This window comes from Myripristis murdjan, chromosome 7 (assembly GCF_902150065.1).
Source record: "Myripristis murdjan chromosome 7, fMyrMur1.1, whole genome shotgun sequence".
NCBI lineage: Eukaryota > Metazoa > Chordata > Actinopteri > Holocentriformes > Holocentridae > Myripristis > Myripristis murdjan.
Genome location: NC_043986.1, coordinates 20,577,315 through 20,598,519, shown reverse-complemented (window position 1 = coordinate 20,598,519; position 21,205 = coordinate 20,577,315). Strand labels below are relative to the sequence as shown.

The 21,205-nt window shown below is 43.3% G+C and overlaps 1 protein-coding gene across 1 annotated transcript in view; it reads right to left on the bottom strand.

Annotated features, from left to right (window-relative positions):
* Positions 1–19,207, bottom strand: part of LOC115361536 (adenylate cyclase type 6) — a 33,477-nt gene extending 14,270 nt beyond the window's left edge. Inside the window, exons 1-3 of the mRNA XM_030054947.1 lie at positions 19,027–19,207; positions 15,795–16,059; positions 14,720–15,656 (exon numbers count right to left, since the gene is read on the bottom strand). Coding sequence (XP_029910807.1) covers positions 14,720–15,656; positions 15,795–15,814 — 957 coding nt within the window. The 5' untranslated portion in view covers positions 15,815–16,059; positions 19,027–19,207. The remainder of the gene's footprint in view (positions 1–14,719; positions 15,657–15,794; positions 16,060–19,026) is intronic.
* Between the last annotated feature and the right edge of the window lie 1,998 nt (positions 19,208–21,205).

The following is a 21,205-nucleotide window of genomic DNA, read 5'->3' as shown; positions in this document are numbered from 1 at the left end:
AGGGCGTGTTGAATCTGCGTGTGTTTTCGGCGGAGTATTTACTGTATGTGTGGAGGTTCGTGCGACGTGTGTATCACCCTCCATGTGTCTGAGCTCACAGGCTCAAACTAATTGCTTGCTTTTCTCAAGAGGGCAAGGGCTAGTGGGTTTACAGAGTACACAGAAAGGTCCTGTGTTTACGCAACAGCACTCCACCTCTTTAGGAGCTCTGCTGTGCAGCACTTACCTGCTACCTGTACCTACTGTTGTCCCAGTGCAAGGCCACTGCACCTGTTCCACCGTTTATCTATTTCATTCACTTACTAGCCCATCCTGCTCTCCTTTTCTTTGCCGCTTTCTTTGGCCCAGCATCGGTATAATCACCCTCCGGCAGCAGGATCTTATACATCAAATTGCTCACCCACTGGCAGGGCGGACTCCTGATCAAGTTACCAGTATGATTATGGCCTACTAAAACGGGGCTATGTTCAGTTTGTAAAGACAAAAATACACCGGGAACATCGTTTTAAGTCGTAACGTTGCTCAGTTTTCTACCAGTAAAAGCAGTCCTCCTTTTTCCCCAGGGCACACATGATGGAGGCAGCCAGCTAGCCAGCCAGTCAGTGCAGGGGACCTCAGCCTAATCCCTGGATATCAAAATGGTATTATGTAAGAGCCGCCCTGATCCAGACAGGACAGGCAAAATAACAGCCGCAGCAATGACTGCTCAGCACAGCATAGATTAAAATGTATTTTGCTCCAGAAAAAAAAAAAAGCTTCCACGGCAGGTTATGCAGGTTCAATCAATATATATGATCAACATGGCTCAGTGGATGCACAGCTGAATAAAGGACCGACCAACTGGGCAGATTCATATAAGGCTGTCTCATACCGGACATGTCCATTTCCCAAATGTAACCAATTAGGGCTGCGACCAGTGCTTATTATCATTGTGGATAACTATCTTATTTTTTTTAAATGTCTTAATCAATCATTTTGAGTGTCACATATATAAAAAAGAAAGAAATAGTAATGTTACATGCCCATCACAAGTCAGCAGAGCCCTAAGTGATTTCTTCACATTGGCTCCAGCTTGAAAGTTTCATTTATGCTCATCAATAACACAGAAAAGCAAGCACATAGCAGTTTTTGTGACGATGTAACCGGCAAATGTTTGGTATATTTACCTGATAAATCTTTTAAAAGATTACTTCATTATCAACATGATAATGAATTCTTTTTGTGTCAATCAACTGATCAATTAACTGACTTTTTTTGTTCAGAGCTTGTAGATGACAGTATGTGGCATTACCTCGGGGTGTTGCAAAAGCATTTGCGCATGCAAATTGACAACAAAGGTTTTTAATTAATTGCTGCACCAGTATTGGGTACATTGTACTTATCCTTACATTTTGGCTCACATTAACCTTTTGACAACGCTCTCTGCCAAATGTATTGTTGGCCAGCTGCTTCTATTCCAAGTAAAATTTATTAACTATATGTTATGAGTTGAATTATTACTTAGTCTTCATTTTATTCTCAAACATGATCTGGGGCGTCCAAACAAACAAGCTGTGGATTCAACAATGATACCCACCCGTCCATCATCAGTAATATCTTAGCGACAAATCCTCCCCGCCCTGGCTTCGCTCCACATCCCAACACAGATGACTGCCGCTCTACACCTCCTGAAAGCTCTCCGACGGGTGCGTCTCCACACCAGAGGGCCAGGCGAGGATGAGAGAGGGCTAATGGAATATTCACCACGTTTGTTTATAATTTTTCTCCTGTTTTATGATAGATTTAGCACCGTGGCCATTTACTTAGGCAGGAAGTCTGTGGTCCTGACACCGAGTCTATAAACATTGACTTTTAAGGCCACAGAGCCCCTTTTCAATGGACCTGTTTCAGTGGGGAAGAGTGTGTTCTTTGAAGAGAAGAGAGCGCACCGATGAATGTGGACAAATTGACATTTAACAGGAAAGTGTCCTGAAAATGTTTTTTTTTTTTTTATTAACAAGGCTGGCAAAAAGGAAAACTGGCCGATAGGATTTAGTTCATATGAAGTTGTGGATATATATGAGATGAATTGTCCTGTCATAAAAGGGCCGTAGGACATCATGTGACATTCTCAGCAAGTTCCTGAGTTAGGGACAGACAACATCAGTAACAGTTAACAATTAACACTAAGTACTCATAAATCCATCCCATTTTCAAACCACAGTCCAAGTCCTGAATCATTATGTATATGGCTTCTTGCTCAGTCTTGAGTCTTTTCCTTTTTCTTTTCTCAGCATCAACACAACAGTAGGCGACCTCCCCCATCCTGCTCTCCATCCCACTTAACAATACTCAGCCGATATCCAACACCGACATGCTGATCACAGGATAGTGTCTGTGCCCATGTGTGCGTGCATGCAGCACATGTGCTAAACTAGCATGTCACGGAGGGCCTTAACATTTCCCCTCACACCTGGTATCACTATTGTAGAGCCTCATCTACTCTGACCCTTTGTGAACGGCCGTCAATTGTGAGAATGAAATGTTTGGAATGCAGAAAAACAAAACGACTAAAATGAATACTGAACTTGCAGACCAACAACTTTTCCAAAACAGGAAATGTGTATGCAAAGGCTTTTTGAAATGCAGCATAAAGTCTCATTTTCACTTTAAATCCATTTAGTTACCACGTTTAAACAATAACATACTGCAAACTGCAACAAAAAAAAAAATCTTATTTATTTTGCCTTTGACGTATTTTTCATCCATAATGCCCAATCAGTCAACCGCTCGGTTCAGAAGTCAGAGGAAAAAACAACAACATGGCTCTGCTATAGTATGACATGTTCATTTTCCAGAGTTGTAGAGTCAGAGAGAGTGTGCAGACTTTAGTGCAGAGTCACACAGGCACTTGCAAAGCTCTTGTGCAAAGGCAAAAACTGGGAAAAACAAAACAGCAGGGAAAATGGAGAAACAAAGTCAGCAGATGCACAATGACAGATGCAGATTCCACCCGTTTCACCAGCTTACAAAATCCAAACCCCTGGGTCTAGTGAAACAGCCAAGGATGTGTTTTATTGCTTAGAAACTCGACTCTTTATTTTGATATGAACGATTAACAAATCCTAACTACTACTAACTACTACTACTTTATTTTACACTCTAGTGGAGATAACAAAATGTTTCCAAAGGTACCAAAAATGTCCTGCTGAATTACAGGGAAACATGTATGAAATGACGCAAAAAATGTAGATATTTTCTATCTCATGTAATGTTACAGCCACAAAGCGATGGCATCTTGGATTTGAATATTTCACTCAATGTAAGTGTCTATGTGATGTTGCTGTACAATATGATTTTTTTTTTTTTTTTTTTTTTAAATCTTAAAAACATTGCACTGTTTATGTTAATGCTTCTGTTAAGGGGTGCACTGAAGCTAGGAGACATCACACACACCTCAGGTCTTAAACATAGATGAGGATGATGATGATGACAATGTTTTTCATACACATACAGGACATATTAACTTGATGCTGCTGAAGAGGGTGTGTGTATCTCTCTCTCACTCTCTCTTTACGTGCTGCCTTCTGACCCTCGGTTTAGGGAAAAGGTTCTGGTGAACGTCGGCCCGGGACTCACACTCACAGAGACTGCGACTGTGTCAGCGATGGCAGTGCAGCTTTCACTTAGCAGCTAGCACCCACATTCCACAGCCTCCCTCCAAAGACCGGCCGTCCCCCACTGAGGTTCAGAGCGGGTGCAGCCTGGGGAAACAGCAGGAGGAGGAGGAGGAGGAGGGGAGGCGATAGGAGTCCTGGGCTGGACCATTCCCCTACAATCAGAACATATTCTCCTACATCAAACAGAGGCTTTAAACCTCATTGCACCGCACATCCGAAAGAATCCAGCTCTACCATGCACCGCAAAGGTCGTTTCAATACATGCACTGAGACATTTAACGCTGACTAGGAAAAAAAAATCATTTCGCCGGACAGTACTGTACAGGAAGCAGTGTGGGGAGGAACATGCTGAATTTATAAGCCATTTTCCCAGTGGGAGCAATGACTGATGGGATATTGTTGATGAAATGGGGCCAGGGAGAGTGGAGTCGGAGCGCTTTGGCCTTTGAGAAGCATCTGGAACCCCTTAGAGCATCTGTGTTAGATCAGGCTCTATAAAACACACTCCGCTCACCACAAACGCAGCGACAGAGCTTTCCTCGTGACAAAAACATAAGTGTCTCTCTCGTAGGTCGTCCGCTTATCTTTGCCTTGAGTGTCAGTTATTTATTTCCAAATTCTTTTGTTTCATTAACCCCCCCCTTCCTTCCCTCTCTCTCTCTCTCTCTCTCTCTCTCTCTCTCGTCCCCTTCCAGTCTCCCGCTCTGTGTCACTTGCCCTTTGTGAGAGAGCTGGTGTGTATGTGTGCGGTGCCAGGCAGCTGCTGGCTTTGTGTACTCAGCCTGAGCTTCATGTCTACACACAGCTCGCCCTGGCCTTATCTGAAATGACCAGAACCACATCGACAGATAAAGAGTCAAGCCACGCCTGCCCGTTCGCCTCTCTCTCTCTCTCTCTCGGCCGGGTGGTCTACACAGAGTCTGGAGGTGAGCGCAGACCGGCAGGCTACTGTAGCTCTCTGAGACTCTGCCCTATTCTGGAAGGACTGCAGATAAAAAAAATGTTTATCTTGCAAGTTGTGCAGGAATAAAAAAAAAAAAAACTTTGGAGCACGAGCACCTGCATAGTCTTGTCATTTCTGCAAACAAAATTCAGTAACTTGTGAAGAACAACAGCAGGGCCTCAGCATTTTGTCTCTTTTCAAGGGAGTTATTGTCCAGGACATTTCCAGGACAACATCAATCAAACTGCATTGAGGTATTCTTAGTTCCCAAAGTCTGTCATCAGGCACCAGCGTCACTTCAATAAAAAAAAAAAAAAAAAAAATGCCACAAAAGATAATCATTTTGCTCCAGTTATTTTAACTTACTTCATAACTCAGGAAGTCCATTACAAACAATTTGGATTTTCCAACATTATTCAAGCACCGTTTTTCTCAACTTCCAAGGGGTTTCCATTAAAGAGAATTACAAATCTCGCACTTGCAATGGCATGATTTACATAAATGATGTGCGGATTCTATACATACATATTTACATGCACATTATGTCAGCTGAGCATTGGAGAAGGGAAGTTTGTTGCATTGTTGGCATCCTGTTTAAGTCTTTTGGATAGGTGTATTCTCTCTTTTTTTCTTACCGAGAATGTCCTTCTATTCTTTTACAGACACGTCCAGCACCACATGCTGATAAAATGTGACATTACTTTTCCTGTCACTCACTCGGTAGGCTACTGTTTCACTTTTTTGTCCTTTTCCAGTAGAAAATCGATAAAAAACATAAATTTAAACTGATCCCGTAGACACTTCTTTTCAAGAGGCCACCTGCTTTGGGGTTAACATGCTGATTGTGTGTTATTTAGAGATGAGTTAGGCTTGAATAGTAGATCAAAATATGGAAATATGTTGCATTGCCAACACAGACTTTTTTTTAAGTGTGAGAATTTACTGAAAGGTTGAAACAGCGCCTAAGACACACCTAAACCATGCAGTAACTCAGCCTCAGACATTAGACAGTGCAGCATACAGACACCACTGATAGCTGATGTCTTGAAACCCATGGAAGAATTAACACATCTTTGTGTATTTAAGCAAGAATTGTTACCAACAAGCTCTCAAGAACAAAATGCATTTCACCATCAGATATATTGTGATAAAATGTTTTTGGATGAGTGTAAAACCTCTTTTTTCCTCGTCTACATAAAAGCCTGACTGATCACACACAGGTTTCTAATAATAATTTCATGTTTCAGCCTCCTTCAATGTTTAGCTTCTTTAAAAACAGTTTTGAATATTTTACAGACGTTTCACACTGATATAACAAGATCATACGCCTCTACATGAATAATGCACAGCCTCGTCATGTAAAGCACAGTGATCTAATTCCTTAGTCACATTAGCGTAAATACGGGCAGGGTCAGGTTATAGGGGCGCCAACTTCACACTGAAAAACACACCAGACCCCTTCGCACTCGCAACCAACGGGATGTGATTTTTCTAGCGAGGGTGCAACTATTAAAGTTTTCTGGAATACGGGACCCCTGCAAGGACACTAATCTTCATACGCTGCTGATAGCTGATAGATTTTGTGTTATTCGCTGTGGTCTATCATAGGAGCCACATTGGAAAGATGTGTGGTAGATGTAATTAGTGATCACATTTATTATGTAAGCCAGAATTAGAAACCAAAATGTTCAAAGCAGATGAGGTCATCGGGTCAATTATTCCAGGCAGGCACCGCGCTTAACAAAACATAAATCGTATTCCACGGGGGCCTCAAGGCCTGAAAACACATCTTACACCATTTCCACTGCAGAAGGACCACAAACATGCAGCGTCACAGCGAGCTGACCAGAGATAAGCTTCCCTGAACCAGACAACTAGCAAACAACATCCTGTGCATCCCTCCCTCCTGCAACCCCCACCCCACCCTCCCGCCCACCACCTCCACTCAAATGACCTCTCCTGTGTCATCGCCATGTTTAATTATGGACTGTCCCATTTCAACAGCAGGGGGGAAGAAAACAATACAGGAGCCCGGTCCAGCAGCCAATGAGCAGGATGTCTCGAAAGCACACACACGCCCCGGGTATCCTCCAAAATCTGATTCTCAGAAAAAAAAGTAAACAGGGGGAATCAATTTTGACCTGGTTTCTGCCTCTACATGATGCAACAGTAACCAAACTGTATACCAGCTGCCTGAACTGGGTCTTGACTGCTTGAGTCGTAGTTGTTTCCGTGGCAACCACTGGACCGACTGAACAAAAGCTCTGAGGGAGACACTTGATTGGTTAGCAGTGCTGTTTTTTTCCCCATCATTCTCAGAAGTGATGCTAAACCTATAATTCCTTCCCGATGCTCTTATTGGGGCCACAGATTGGTGGGGGGTCGGGCGAATGTGCACGGGGTGGGGGGGTGGGGTGGGGGGGGGGGGGGGGTTGGTTGCACACCTTGTGGACTGCATTAAAGTAAATATAGACAATTACCAGCATCACAAATACGATGTGAAATGCATTAATACAGACAATTATGCAAATATTTGATTGCATCTGCATTCACAGGATGGTTGAGGTGATTATCTTGTTAAAAAAAAAAAAAAAAAAAAAAAAAAAAGACTTGCATCCATTGCTCATTCAAACCCATCTGGATCCTTACAGTAAGCTGCGGTGTGTTCCCCTTGTGTGTGTGTGTGTTTCTGTGTTTGTGTGAATGGGATCCCATCAGTGAGCAGCCATCCCGGTTGCGAGCCAAGTGTACATGTGACAGGTATCCTCGTTAAAATGCTGCTGCCGCGTTAAACACACAAATTATTTATCAGGGAGGCAGTGGAAGGACTGCGTGGGGAGAATATCGGATTCTCCTCCGATCACACCACTTCGCCGCTGCCTCCACCTTCCTTGTACAGGGTGTCTTATTCTATAGCTGCAGCGCCAAACAGGTGCTCTCACGGGCTGACACTTCCTCCACTGGGATGCTGTCTCCCATCAAGTGCCTGATGCATACAAGGTTACTATCCCAGCGCCGGCAGCTGCTCTGAGAGCTTTGTGCAGCAGCTGATACAGCTGATACTCTGATTTGAATGTATTTATTCTCTGTATCACATGCTGGAAGTCTGAGGCTTGAGTAACCGACCTCTTGGAAAGTTTGACGAAAGGCCCGTGTATAAACGACGCGCATACTTATTTACACTCCATTCGCTTATCTTATCTAATGAATATAAAACACACTTTAAACGCTTAGCGGGAGCTTGACAAGGAGGTCAGCGAAACATTTGGACTGACCCCTGACCCAGAGTGTGTGGCGAGGCGGGATGTGCAGTCTGTCTTGTCTAATGGGATTTTAGGGCTTAAGCCACCATCTCTGCTGCAGTTGGGGGATCAAAGATGTATCCCATCATGCATTTAGTCCCAAGTCATTAAGTAAAATGGGGGAAAAAAATGGATAAAATGTGTTAGACTTGGTGCCTCTGAATATGTGAGTGGCCTCTGTACTGCGTGTGTGTGTGTGTGTGTGTGTGTGTGTTTGAAGGCATATGTGTGTGTTTGTGTTTGTGTTTGAGTGCATGTGAAAATGGGATCCAGTGTGTATGCAGAGAAAGGGGGACAGAGCGAGCTGCCTGTTGTTCTGACGCAGACTCTGATAAGACTGTTCCCTGTGACGCAACAGTTAGCAGAAACGCCAAGGGCTGGGTATTTTTAGGACCCAGTCTTTGACCTCTCACAACACTTGTGTCAACAACATCCATACAACAATATTAGCCATTGTCAGCGGCCAATACCATAACGCCTGTGGGGTGAATAAAAAATCAACAGTTGGACATTGTTGCAGAAGTAAAGCCAAAAAAATAGATTAGCAAATGTTCTATCACACATGCAAGGTTATGTCCTACTGATTTATCCTGAATGAGGGGTCCTGAGACTCTACTAGTGTACTATTCTTTTTTGTGTGTGAGATTTATTTATTTGTGAAGAGAGAGGTAATACAGAGGACAGAGTGAGAATGGACACGTCAAAAATAAATGAAGCAATATTTATTTGACCAGGAAACACTGGTGAGAGGTGCTGGGAGGTTGGGAGGAAGTCTGGAGGGGTCAGCGGGGTACTTCTGCAGTTTTTATTATTGTCAACAAGTTTCTTTACGTATGAGTGTTTCGTCTTACTCCCAACCTTGGGCTCTGTGTACGGTGTCATGCCTACGTCTTCCAGTCAAATTTGTTTAGTCATTAGGTGGGATTATATGACCTGACTGCCTCTGCGCTGTATGAGTATAGACCAATGGAACATCTACTGCAAAGCCAGGGCCCAGGGCACACCACACACACACACACACACACACACACACACACACAAACACAGACAGACTACATGTGCATGGAGTGTGGATGGATGTGTGTGTATGTGTGAATGCGTACATATATATATCTATATCTATATCTATATATACGTATGTCTATGTCTATATCTATATCTATATAGATAAAGATAGATATAGATATATAGACACATATATAGATATATATAGATATATAGAGATATATAGACATATATATACATGTGTATGTATGAGTGTTTTCCCTTTTGTGCATGCGTGTGTGTGTGTGTGTGTGTGTGTGTTTGTTATGCCAATTTATGGGTTAGCACATGCAGGTGGCACAGTTAACTGGGTGAGAGTCATAATCCACGGCTGAAGGTAAAATACAAAGGATTAGGATACAGATTTGCAGGGACATAATCATACAGGCAACACGAGATCATTAGTGGTGATAATTATCCTGGATGTGAATAAAGGAACAAATAGCTAATTATTTTACCGAGTAAATAGACAGTGCACTAAAACAAACTACGTAAACAAACAAGCAAATAGAAATACAATTAAATAAATGCATACAAACATACATGAATAAGCAAGTGAACAAAATCAAATATTCAGCCATAACAAGAACTGAACTTTGAACTGCAACAGGGCATAATGGAGAGCAGCACACAATGACAAATTAAATAATGACTAAATAATGATAATTAGATAAGCACAGGTGTAGTTTATTCTCTTTTATTATGAATTAGTCCTAGTACTATGTGTTCTGTTGTAATTAGGTGTATTGAGAGAGTGGTGTGAAGACTAAATGAATGCAGTTATGAAGCATGTGTGTGGTGGTGATTGGCTCTCATGTTATTTTGAAAAGTTGCATTTTATTGTTCACAGAGGTGGTTATTCTTTACATTGATATGTTTTCTATAATGAGATCAGATTTTTTTTTCCTATTTTTCCCATGGTTTCCATGATGGTTTTGATAGACAAGTCTCTATCTGGAAGTGATGGTGTCAAATCTATGTAGGTGATTAATTTATACAATTTAAATACTGTTTGTTTTTTTGGGTGGGGGGGGGTTGCTGATCTTAATAATTTGTTTAGCCGTGGTGGCTGGCTGGACGTTGTTTTGTTTCAGGTTGACCTCTGAGGAAATAACAGGTTTAAGATGTGAGCACTGAAGGAATGATTCATGACCTACGCTGCACTCCTGGGCCATTTCTTCAAAAGCGAGGACGGTGAATTTTTGTATTACATCGCTGTGTAACACCCTTGTGCTCCCCTGCAGAAAAAAAAAATCACTGGAGTGCTATTAAGCAAAGCATTCTGGGTTATTCCAGATTGGTGTGTATTTGCAAATTATTTGTGTTAGGTTTGGGGTTGTGTGAGCCTTCCACCAAGCTGTCAGAGGTGGGGCACTGGCGGTAAAAACAACAACAACAAAAAAAAAACAAAAAACAAAAAATGCCATTTAATGGATGTATTAATAAATAGGAGAGTTGAGATATCTATTTCCTGACATTGTTGTTGTTCCATTTCGATCCAAAACCCATATTGTTCTATGGGGTGCATTAATTTCAATATAATTTGCAATTGACTGGCAAGGAGATAATTGTAAAATTGTGATGCTTCAAGGCCTCTTTGGTTTTTGTGTTTTTGTAAAGTGGAAAGTTTAATGATTTTCCCAGTGGAATTTGGTTAATAATGAGTCCGGAGGTTTAAACCAGGATGTGTGTGGTTGTGCCAGGTTCACTGAAAAGAGGTAGTTTATTTTTGGTTGTACTGTAATGTTAGTATCTGCAGTTCTTCCTATCAGTAATATATCACGTTGTATTGATTTAAGGAGTTTGGTGAAAGTCAGGTGTTTGAGATCTGACAACTTGGCGAAAATGTGAACAAACAGGTCGTTAATAAGTGCCTGTGGACAGTGGGATGGGTAATGTCTGGACTGCCATCAAACATAGTGGCATTTTTCTAATTTAAAGGCAGAATGAGTAGGATTTTCAAAAAAAAAAGTATAGATTCATACAAAAATGATCCCTCTCTATCATCACTTCTGAGCCACTAGAAGTGTGTGTTGGTGTGTGTATCTGCCGCGACCGTGCCATCTGCCTGGGTTTCCTTGTTTGCTGAGCTCGGGACTCTACTGGGCATCGGCCTTTTGGCAGTGTGTGTGTGTGTGTGTAGCTTCCAGCCAATAACAGCAAACAGTGCCAGATCAATGGCACGACATCCAATAGGAGGCTGTGGAAAACACAGACGCAAACCGTGGATTATGGAAGAAAGGAAAAAGCGGACAAAGCTCGCTCCACAACGAGAGTGGATCTGTTGTTGGCTTTCACCTTCTGGCGAGCACTGAAGGAGAGGATGAGGATGAAGAGCGGCGAGGTGTTTCCTTGGATGATGACGCCGTTTATTCCGTCGCTGTCCGACGACACAAAAAAAAAACTCAACGCTGGCGGTTCGCTTAGCCAGGGAGGTGGAGCCAACTTCGAATGTTGTGTTTACAAACCGCAAATGACAAATCCTACTCATCCTGCCTTTAACCCTAAACACACATACACACGCCCACATCCACACAGGAACACACGCCAATGTACACCCACATGCAAACAGGACAATGGTCTGGTGATTCCTTTCCTGAGAAAAACAAATAGCAGCACCTCTGACAGACGCGTACAGTTACAGTGTGAGGGAAGGCGTCAACCAGCAGAGAGCAGGGGATCGCGTGTGTTTGTGGAGTTGCGTGTGTGCCTTAGTGTGTGTTCTGGGGTGTGTGTGTGTGTGTGCATACATACGTGCATGTGTATATGTGGCTACGGCTAATTGATTTCAGCTGAGGAGTCTGAAGATTGCACAGGCACAGAGAGGCAGAAAAACAAAGGAGGAGTAACAGTGGGCTGTTGGCTGACTGAGTGAAGCTCCCATCAAATGTCTAACATGTGTAACAGGACAGGTTACCTCCACTGCACATCACCGCTGCAGCTTCAACACCGCTGCTTGTGTCAGTCCTGCTGCCACTGCCGGCGTATGTGTGGATGAGAAAATGCTCCAAGTAAAGCGAAGAACAGACACTCGGCCGTCCTCCTTTCAACAGCTGTAAAAACAGCATCACGCTACCAACCTGTGCCAAGAGCAATACCACTCCCAGATGGACTGCATATGTTTTTGAAAGGTCTGAAGGGATGAAGCAGCATTTATTTTGAGAGCCTTACATGTAATACTTGTCAAATAGCGGAAAGACATCATCAAGATGTCATAATCCTGGCGAAAGGGGGTCCGCTTACTCTGGTACGGCAGCAGGACTAACTGCTTAAAACAAATCAATAATTAAAAGAAATAAATAATCCATAATAATAACAATAATAATAACCTTGCATTACATCTTATGTGTATTTGTTCACATTCATTTTTGTGCAAATATATACAGTAGTCACATTCAAAGTTTTGCATTTATATTATGTACTCTATATCTCTATATTATGTGTATAATGTAAATTTGGATGCCATGTTGTATATGTGAGTGTCAATTCTGCCAAAAAAAAAAAAAAAAAAAAAAAAAAAAAAACTGACATCAGACTGGATAAATGGTTTTCAAAGTGGGGTCCAGGGAGCCTTGAGGCGTCTCCAGGGGCCCTCAGCAAAATAGGGAATAGTTTAATTATTACACTGCAATTAATTTCACTAGAAATTGTTATGATATGAAAAAATATGAGTGACTATTTCAACATGTTTTAATCTCGCTATTTTCAATCAATTTCTCAGTATTCACGTATGACATTTAAACAATTTGATACTTAACACTAACCAAAATGTCTTTTCATATCAGGGGCCTGCCGGCAAAATCACTTGAAATGAAAATTTGAGTTGGCAAAGTTTGAAAAGCCCAGTGCTGGACAATGTGAACGCATTTAGAGCTTAAAAGAATCTCCTATGTAGCTGTCAGTGCCTTTGAGATCCACACAGTGCTGCTGAGTCAGGTCTGGTAATTAGGGATACCCCGACATTGACCCCTGATCTCTGACCCTGTGGCTATGAGGCAGGTCACTCAGTTAGCTGCAAGTTTAGCCTCAGTAAAGCTGAGGAGGTTCTGCAGCCTGGGACGCCATGCAAGCCGCCATAGTAAGTAAAATCAGCTTTTGAAGTCTTCCTGGTTTTGGATTCTTTGCCTGTGACCAACAGGAAATCATACTTTTTGAGTAATCAACATAACACTTGTGTTCTCTACCCGATGATAGAGAACAGATGCATGAGAGAAACCAGATTTTAGGTTTGTGATCGCGCCACTGCGGGATCGTAACCTCGCGAGCCACCTGGATTCACAGACGCTTTTTTCAATTCACCTTTCAAATCTGCAGTGCCAGCAAAGAGAGGCCGGCAATGAAAAGATAGTCAGGCGAGAGGATCTGCATCCTAATTACAGCCCTGTGTCACTGTCCATACACAACTTCATCATTATCTGTAACCATCGACACCAACAGAAACCCGGCGAGGTTAATGAGTTATTGGAGAAAGAGGAAATACTTGCACACAAGCGTGAAGCAGTGATTGATGACACAGGATTACTGTGTCACACTGTGTGCAAAAGACCTTAGAAATACATAGCACCGCGAGGCTGCAGTATCTCATGACATTCATTCACTTAACAATGGCAAACAACGTTTGAGTGTGTGATGGATTGCACTCCGGTATATCATGCATGATAACATACGCTGGTTGCTGCGCTCCCACCACACTGTCAGAACAGGAACAGAACTCACCATGTAATGGATTTATAACAAATAAAGATCATAATAGAGAAGTGACCTATTTGGGGTTTAATAGTAAATAAATTGTAAATTCAAACCAATCTCTCTTGATAGACCTTGCCTGATGTGATTACTGAATGAAGACCACTGAACTGGTGACTGAGCATTAAGTCAACCAAACATTCCTCTATTGTTTTCGTATAATGGACTTCCCATCATTTTTCTTCCTCCATAACTCAGTAGATACCAACAGTTATGGTGGTACAGAATGCAACCAGCCACCATACTGCACCCCCACACACACCAACCTCTCACCCCCCCATCACCCCACCCTTGGAGAAAAGTACAAAGCGTCCCTTGTGCGAGAGCACAGAGACCTGAGTGATACTGCTTTATATAATCATGGTATTCTCCCTCTGTCACACAACGCACGCACGCACACACACACACACACACACACACACACACACACACACACATACAGCCGTCCAGCCGAGGCGGTTCATTCAGCCCACTGACCTTCAGCTAGCCCCTAGGTCCTTGGCGTGACGCACAAACAACATGCTGTACAGCGAGCCCCATACGCCGCCCCAATGTACACTACAGCCTCTACACTGACAGATAAAAACACACATGCAGTACGGTGACAAAACACACAGCGACATACACTGCCCCGACTGTAGTGATGCAAGTTCATATTCCAAAGTCATGCCAGTTTAAATACAACCAGACATGTATCTGTCAAATTCAAAATTTTCAATGACAACTGCATTAAAAACATACAATTTTTGAGGGTCCTAATGCCTATCATTACGTCTTAACATAGCAATTTTAAATGCCTATTTGGTAGACTTTCAAAAACATGAAAACATGATGAGTCATAGAAACTTTGTAGGACAAAATGTCCACATACAGCCTGAGTAAAAAAAAAAAAAAAAGGGAAACCAAATGAGCCAGATATCTTTGTATATATATATTCATCAGACCAGTTTCCATCAGTGTAACTTTTGGTAAAACATGGTGAGCAAAGCGAACAGGAAAACGGCCGCATGTCCAGCTTCTCTTACCTGTTTCCAGAGGAACTTGTCCTCTTGGTTGATCTGCCAGGTGGTGACCAGGTGTATGATGGACAGCACAGCTCCACTCAGCACCGCCGCTCTCATCCTCACAGGCAGCAGCGTGTAGATGATGTAGATGAAGAAGACGGACCACCAGATGCCTTCAGAGGCACTCCGTGGGGCCACCATCAGCACCCCGAACACCTGTACCGACACCAAGACCCCGATCACCAGGTAGCTGACAATCCACATGTAGTCCTGGTGGAAGCCATTGCGGTTGCACACTACCATGAGAGCCATGAAGAGGGCCATGGCCACTGATAGGGCTGAGGAGTAGGCCACGTGCGGGGGGGCGTGGACACAGTGGAAGGTCAGCATGATGCCGCACACGATCACCAGCACCCCCATTAGCATGGTCAAGGAGCTCTGGTTCAGCCTAAAGAAGTAACGCTGGTACAGGCGCTCCAGTTTACGGGACTGAAATTTTTTAGACTGGAACACCCGCACCACCCTGAGCCAGCAGTCTGCAGCTGTCACCCCCGCTGCACCGTTGGGACCCTCGTCGCCCATGTCACCACTCCCTCCATTACACCCCCCTTTTCTCCCTTTCAGGTCCCCATCCTCAAAGCCCAAGTCAACCGATTTCAGCCCCACCCCCTCCCCGGTGGTCCCTCCCCTTTTGCCGTAGTGGTCCTCCTGCCAGCCGCAACGGACGCCAAAGTTGCCCCCGCCTCCCACGGCCCCAGCCACCCCTCCGCGGTGATGCTGATGGAGGGGGGCTCCAGAAGGGGGCTCCATAGCATCTGGGTCCCGCAGGCAGCTCATGTAACGCGGGTTGCAGAGAGATGAACCTCCCTTCCGTTTGGACTTCTTGCCATTGCGCTCGCCCCACGCAGTCTTGCGGTCGTCCACTCTGGCGACTAGGAAACCACTGAACCAGGACATTCTGTATGAACAGGGAGGGCAGAGGGTGTTCAGCACAGAAACAAGTAAAACGTGGTAATCACAGGTACAATACGGATACAATCCAGTGGGACCTAAGATGACCATTTTATCCTCTAACCACCTGTAGCTGATCATTTACCTGTTGGGGTTCTGGTACATGTCCCAGCCCTTTCCTTTCTAGCCGGTTCACTCATTTATCCCAGTGGACAAAAGTTTGAAGAAGTGAGGGGGTTTTAGAGGCCACTCTGCAGGGGCGTAGGTGGGAGCGGCTGGATCGGGTCAAAAGGAGCGCCAGACACTCCGCACAACCCCAGATGTTCGTGCCAGAGCCAGTGATCAAAGACCAAGGTTAATGAGAAGACCAGTCCCCGCTGCCAGGTCTATCTCCACGGCTTCTGCTGGGTCTAGAGAACAAAATACACACAGTAGATATGAACAGGAACAGCATGTGTGCAAACAGATCTGCAACAGTGTCACGGTATTAAGGGGATCAAAATTAAGCAGTGGCTAGATCAGGCAAAATCAGATTGAGAAACTAATGCTGATCTCTTCCGCAGTCGCTGTCAGTCTCTTGCTGATGCTAACGCAACAATGAACAGGCCCACAAGTCCTGACTCATATTTACGTTAGCTCTTACAATAGACTGCTGGCAAAAGCGGACCTTCATCCTAAATCCGACTGGAAATAAAATACATCACGTCTCATTGTCAGCCAAGTGGCCATAAATCTTGTTGGCGTTGACAGTGCAGGGACACATTTCCTGGATAACCAGACACACTTGAAATTTCTTCTCATGTCTAAAACCTCAGACATAATCACGGATTAAACACTGGTCAGTGCGCGACCAGCCGTTCTTAAACTATGGGGGTCAGGCCCAAAATAGATTGCAGACTTGATTCTGGAGGGTATCCATATGACAGCGTGAGTAATGTGTTTTAGTGAGCCTGGGTCGCAGGGCAAACAGAAATTTAGTCAGTTTGAATCCCAGCCTGTAAAGTTTAAAAACCTCTGGATGCAGACATGCACAATTATACAGCAATTTAGAGTAAATTCAGCAGATGATAAGGGAAAGATACCTTGTGCTGTTGTTTAAAATCAGTGATAAATAAAGCAGATGTATGCCACTGTACTGCAGGACATTGTCAAGACTAATGCACTAAATAAAATGGTGGGTACAGCATGACAGCTCTGGGCCATTTCACTTTTCACATGATAACGTTCGAGGTCCTGCTATGAATTTATGTCCTAGACATGTAATCCATCTTGCCCTGCTGCATAAAACTCACATGTGAAGAGCCCTTATAAGGCCACACTGCAGTCATAGTTATTATAGTGTGCCCTAATGAAAATTTCCCATAATATGTCTATAATGCTTCCTAAGTACTAGTGCAGTTTGGGATGTAGTGCTCAATATAGTATTTCTGACTTCCTAAATCACATCATACTAGAGGATTCTCATAATAGTCATGTTGAAACTTGTGGTTTTAGGCTATATAAAGTGATACAATTTGGTTCACATAGTTTTACCACTGTGTGTAGTATGTGTATCTGTTCCACCACTGAGCAGCTGATCTTATCGGGCCTCTGAATGCCCTGAGCTCCACACAGCACTGACAGACACGCAAACGCAGCGCAGGCTGTTGCTGCCGTCGCCTCCACGACCTGCGTTCACACCGGGAAGGCACGCTGTGTTGTTGAGGCAAAAATAGCATTTCCTCGCTATCTTGCGCCTTCTCTGGCACGTATCCGTCCAGTCGAAGCCCTGGCAGTGGATCGACAAGATTCAAGGAGACCCCCCCTCACACACACACACACACACACACACACACACACACACACACACATACATACATACATACATACACTCCAACCCTGTCTCTCTCTACCACCACACACACACACACACACACACACACACACACACACACACACACACACACACACACACACACACACACACACACACACACACACACACACGAGACACACACCACCCTCCGGCTCACCCACAGAAACGTGCCTCCCCCCTTCCCTCCCCCGGCTCTGCGTCCCTCACTCCCCTGCACAAGGTCGACCAGTGTACCCATTCGCAAACGTCGAGGTGTTGCCAGTCGTCTGCTGTGTTTGCATGGTGCTTGGCTGTACTCACTGGTTTCCTCCACTATCGCTTGGACAGGGAAGGGAAGGAGAGGGGGGGTGCTGACTATATTCCTAGGGGACATTTTCAACCGGACAGCAGCACACTGGCGTTCCAGCCACAAAACACTGAGCATAAGGCATTCATTGTAGGCTTGTTCTACTTAATCAGATCTGTCCGAGGCTGTGCGAGGGAACGCGTCTTATGGCTCAGTTACCATCCAGATGATACAGATGCGAAAATAGATCAAGCAGGCAGGGAAATCAAAGGTATGTGACACGTCGGGACATTTGCACGGCGGCCTGTGTTGATTATGTATGGATGGTGTTTGCGATACAGTGTAAAAATCCCCATGCACAGGCCGTGTGAGGGCCCGCATTCAAACAGCGTAGGCTTCTTGTTACATAACACTATGGCCTATGTGACAACCATAGCAGGGACCATAAAACCATTTCGTTGCGTCCGGCAGCCCAACTTAGGACACAACATGCCACTTGCAGCAATTATTCCTATAAATGTCCTTCAACCGGGAGCAAAGAAATAGGCCACAAGCTCATAATGCACTGGCAAAAATGCCTCTTGAGTGAATAAACACAGATATAAACATATTATTACTATTGCACATTCCACAGCACCAGTCAGTGGATGGTGTAACCGCGAAAAGCACACCTCCCCTAATTTATATCACCAGCGTGCGTATTTTGATAAGGATAAATAAGGATTTTTACATTTGAAGCTGTGTCATTTTAAAAAAATGAAATGATGTGAGTTTGCTTGTGAATCTTTTTTTTTTTTTTTTTTTTTTTTTTTTTTTGACGAGTATCAGATGCGACCTGCAAGCAATGTGCGGGATACAAGGAGCTGTCCTTATTACCAGCCTTCAGGTTTACCAGCTGTAATGTGCAAATAAATAAATAAATAAATCAATGATAAACGCACTGATATGATGCAGCTCATCCTTCTTCAGACAGATATGTTGTTATTGGCCGCCAGTGAAAAACATGTACTGACTGTATCCTCTGCCACCTTTAAGAAGCAACGAAAGGCACGGGGCCTAAAATATTCTTGCCAGCTGCATCAGTCACCCCAGCAGAAATTGTGTCTAAACATAAAAGTGGCACAGGCCTCCAACAGTTCTGTGCAACAGCATTTCCAACGGATGTGTGACAGGAGAACATATATTATATATGTCGGCCTGCAGTGTGCAGCAGTACAGTCTGAGAGACGGACTCACCGTGATCATCTTTCTCTATTTCCCGACAAGACTGCAGGAGACAATCCGATTTCGTGTCGTTGTCGTCTGGAGCGGCCAGGGTGGAGGACCATTTGTAGCCTATCCAAGGATGATCCGGTTAAATTGGTCACCCTGTGGATCTCCTGTCGTCTTCTCGCTCCACTCCCTTGCCTCTCCTCCCCCTGACCCTCTCGGCTCCAAGCACCACTGTCAAGCCAGCCTGCATGCATAGTAGAGCACTTCCGGTTCAGCTTTCAAATTAAGACCCTTGTTGCCTGCAACGTTTTTGCGCGACGCACAATATGAAAAGAAAGAATTCGTAAAGATCTTTTTTTTTCACCCTCAAATGTCTTTTCCACAGTACACATGTCTATTAATAGTAGTGTATAAACATAATCCTGCATAGAAATAAAAAAAAAACAAAAAAAAAAAAAAAAACGAGTTTACCACAAAATATGAGCATCCATGTCTTTCTGTGTTTATAATCATATATAATTCTTTAGCCTCACCTATACTTGTATACTTTGGAAGCACAAAGGCAGGCAAACTTTAAGTAAACAACCACTAATTTGACCCATCGTGAGTCAAACATCCATCGTGATATATAATCTTTATTTCGTTTATTATTCATTAAATTTTGCTTCAAATCATAAAGATGTATGTTGGTCTAAAAAGTTGGTAAACTCTATTATGTTAATAAAAGGTACTGAAAATGAGTTTTGCCCTCTTCCACATTCCAGCATGCATTAATGAAATATTTCTAACGTTGTACCGTTTTATTATGAAGTCAGAGAGGTCTCAGTTCCGGTTTCATCCTGGCTGACTGTGGTCACTTGACACCTGTCTCTCCTCAGGCGCGCCGTCGCTCTCTCCACTCTCATTCCCACTTTTAGTAACTCGGCACTCCCTCTAGAGGTGAAGCTGAGCCTGCATCAGGCCCAGAATCAGGACCAGCACTGAACTTCAACCCGGGTAAAGTCTTCCCAGCAATAAGAAAATAGATGTAGATGAAGGTAAATCCACCTTAAGTCAGCTCAACCGCATTTTAATTTGCTGAAGTTTACCCAATGGTTCAGGCTCACATTAATTCTGTTATATATGAGATGAATTATTTAGTGAAAATGAAATTGTTTGTTTGTTTGTTTTTATTGTGGATTTGATGATCACCAACTACGGTCCATACTTCACTTCTTTATGTAAATCACATCACTGATTAAATTGTCCATTACTATGACAGACCTACTCAAGATGTCCTATTTCCTGCAGGTTACTCCACCAGGGATTTGGCACACTTGGGTTTTAATTAGTGCTTTCCATTTTTATTACAATTTAGTTTAATTAAATAGTAATACACACCAATATAAAAAGATAGATAACAAATCTATCACTACTGACATCGAGATATAAGCCTACATCCATCATTGTGGATTCATGAATTTATGAATATGTCCCAGCCTTATCAGGATTAGTCATGATGCTGAGCTGTGTGTGTGAAAGCAATAAACGATAGGAGACCACCGAATTATGACAGTTACTATGCAACTTCTCACAAACTCTTTTTTTTTTTTTTTTTCCGTGGTTCAGCATCAGCAGACAGAAATTAACAGGTTATATTGTGGAAAGCACAAAGCTCAGTGACTGATAATAGCCTGGCAGCTTTAGGCCAGGGCTACTCAACTTCAGCAAGTGGACCAAATTGGAGATTCACTTGGAGTTCATGGGCCACACAGAAAAATTTATCAGTGAATGGCTACAGGTAACTCTTATTCTCATAGTATAACACTAATAGATCTATTTCATGAAATAAAATAGTGTGTTTCTTTTCTTCCACTTTTTCGGGCATTATAATAATAAATTCCAGCCAGTCCACACAGATTAGTGCTGCAGAGAAGGCCACAAAGCTTGATACATGAGTGCAAAAGGTTACATCAAACAACAAAGGAGACATGGTGTAGCAGGTGTACATCCATAAAGATAAAAGACTGGGGTGACAGGAGAACATAGTCCAACACTATCCATCAGACTAACAGTAACCAAAAGTATGCCTGTAGCTTACATTAATTTATGTATCACAAGCCATCACTGACAGCCAGTGATAAATAGAAAAAAATTAGCAGGGCTGTATCTGTCCTGCTTTAAACAATAAACCTTTTCACTGTGAAAGCTGATTCTTCCACAC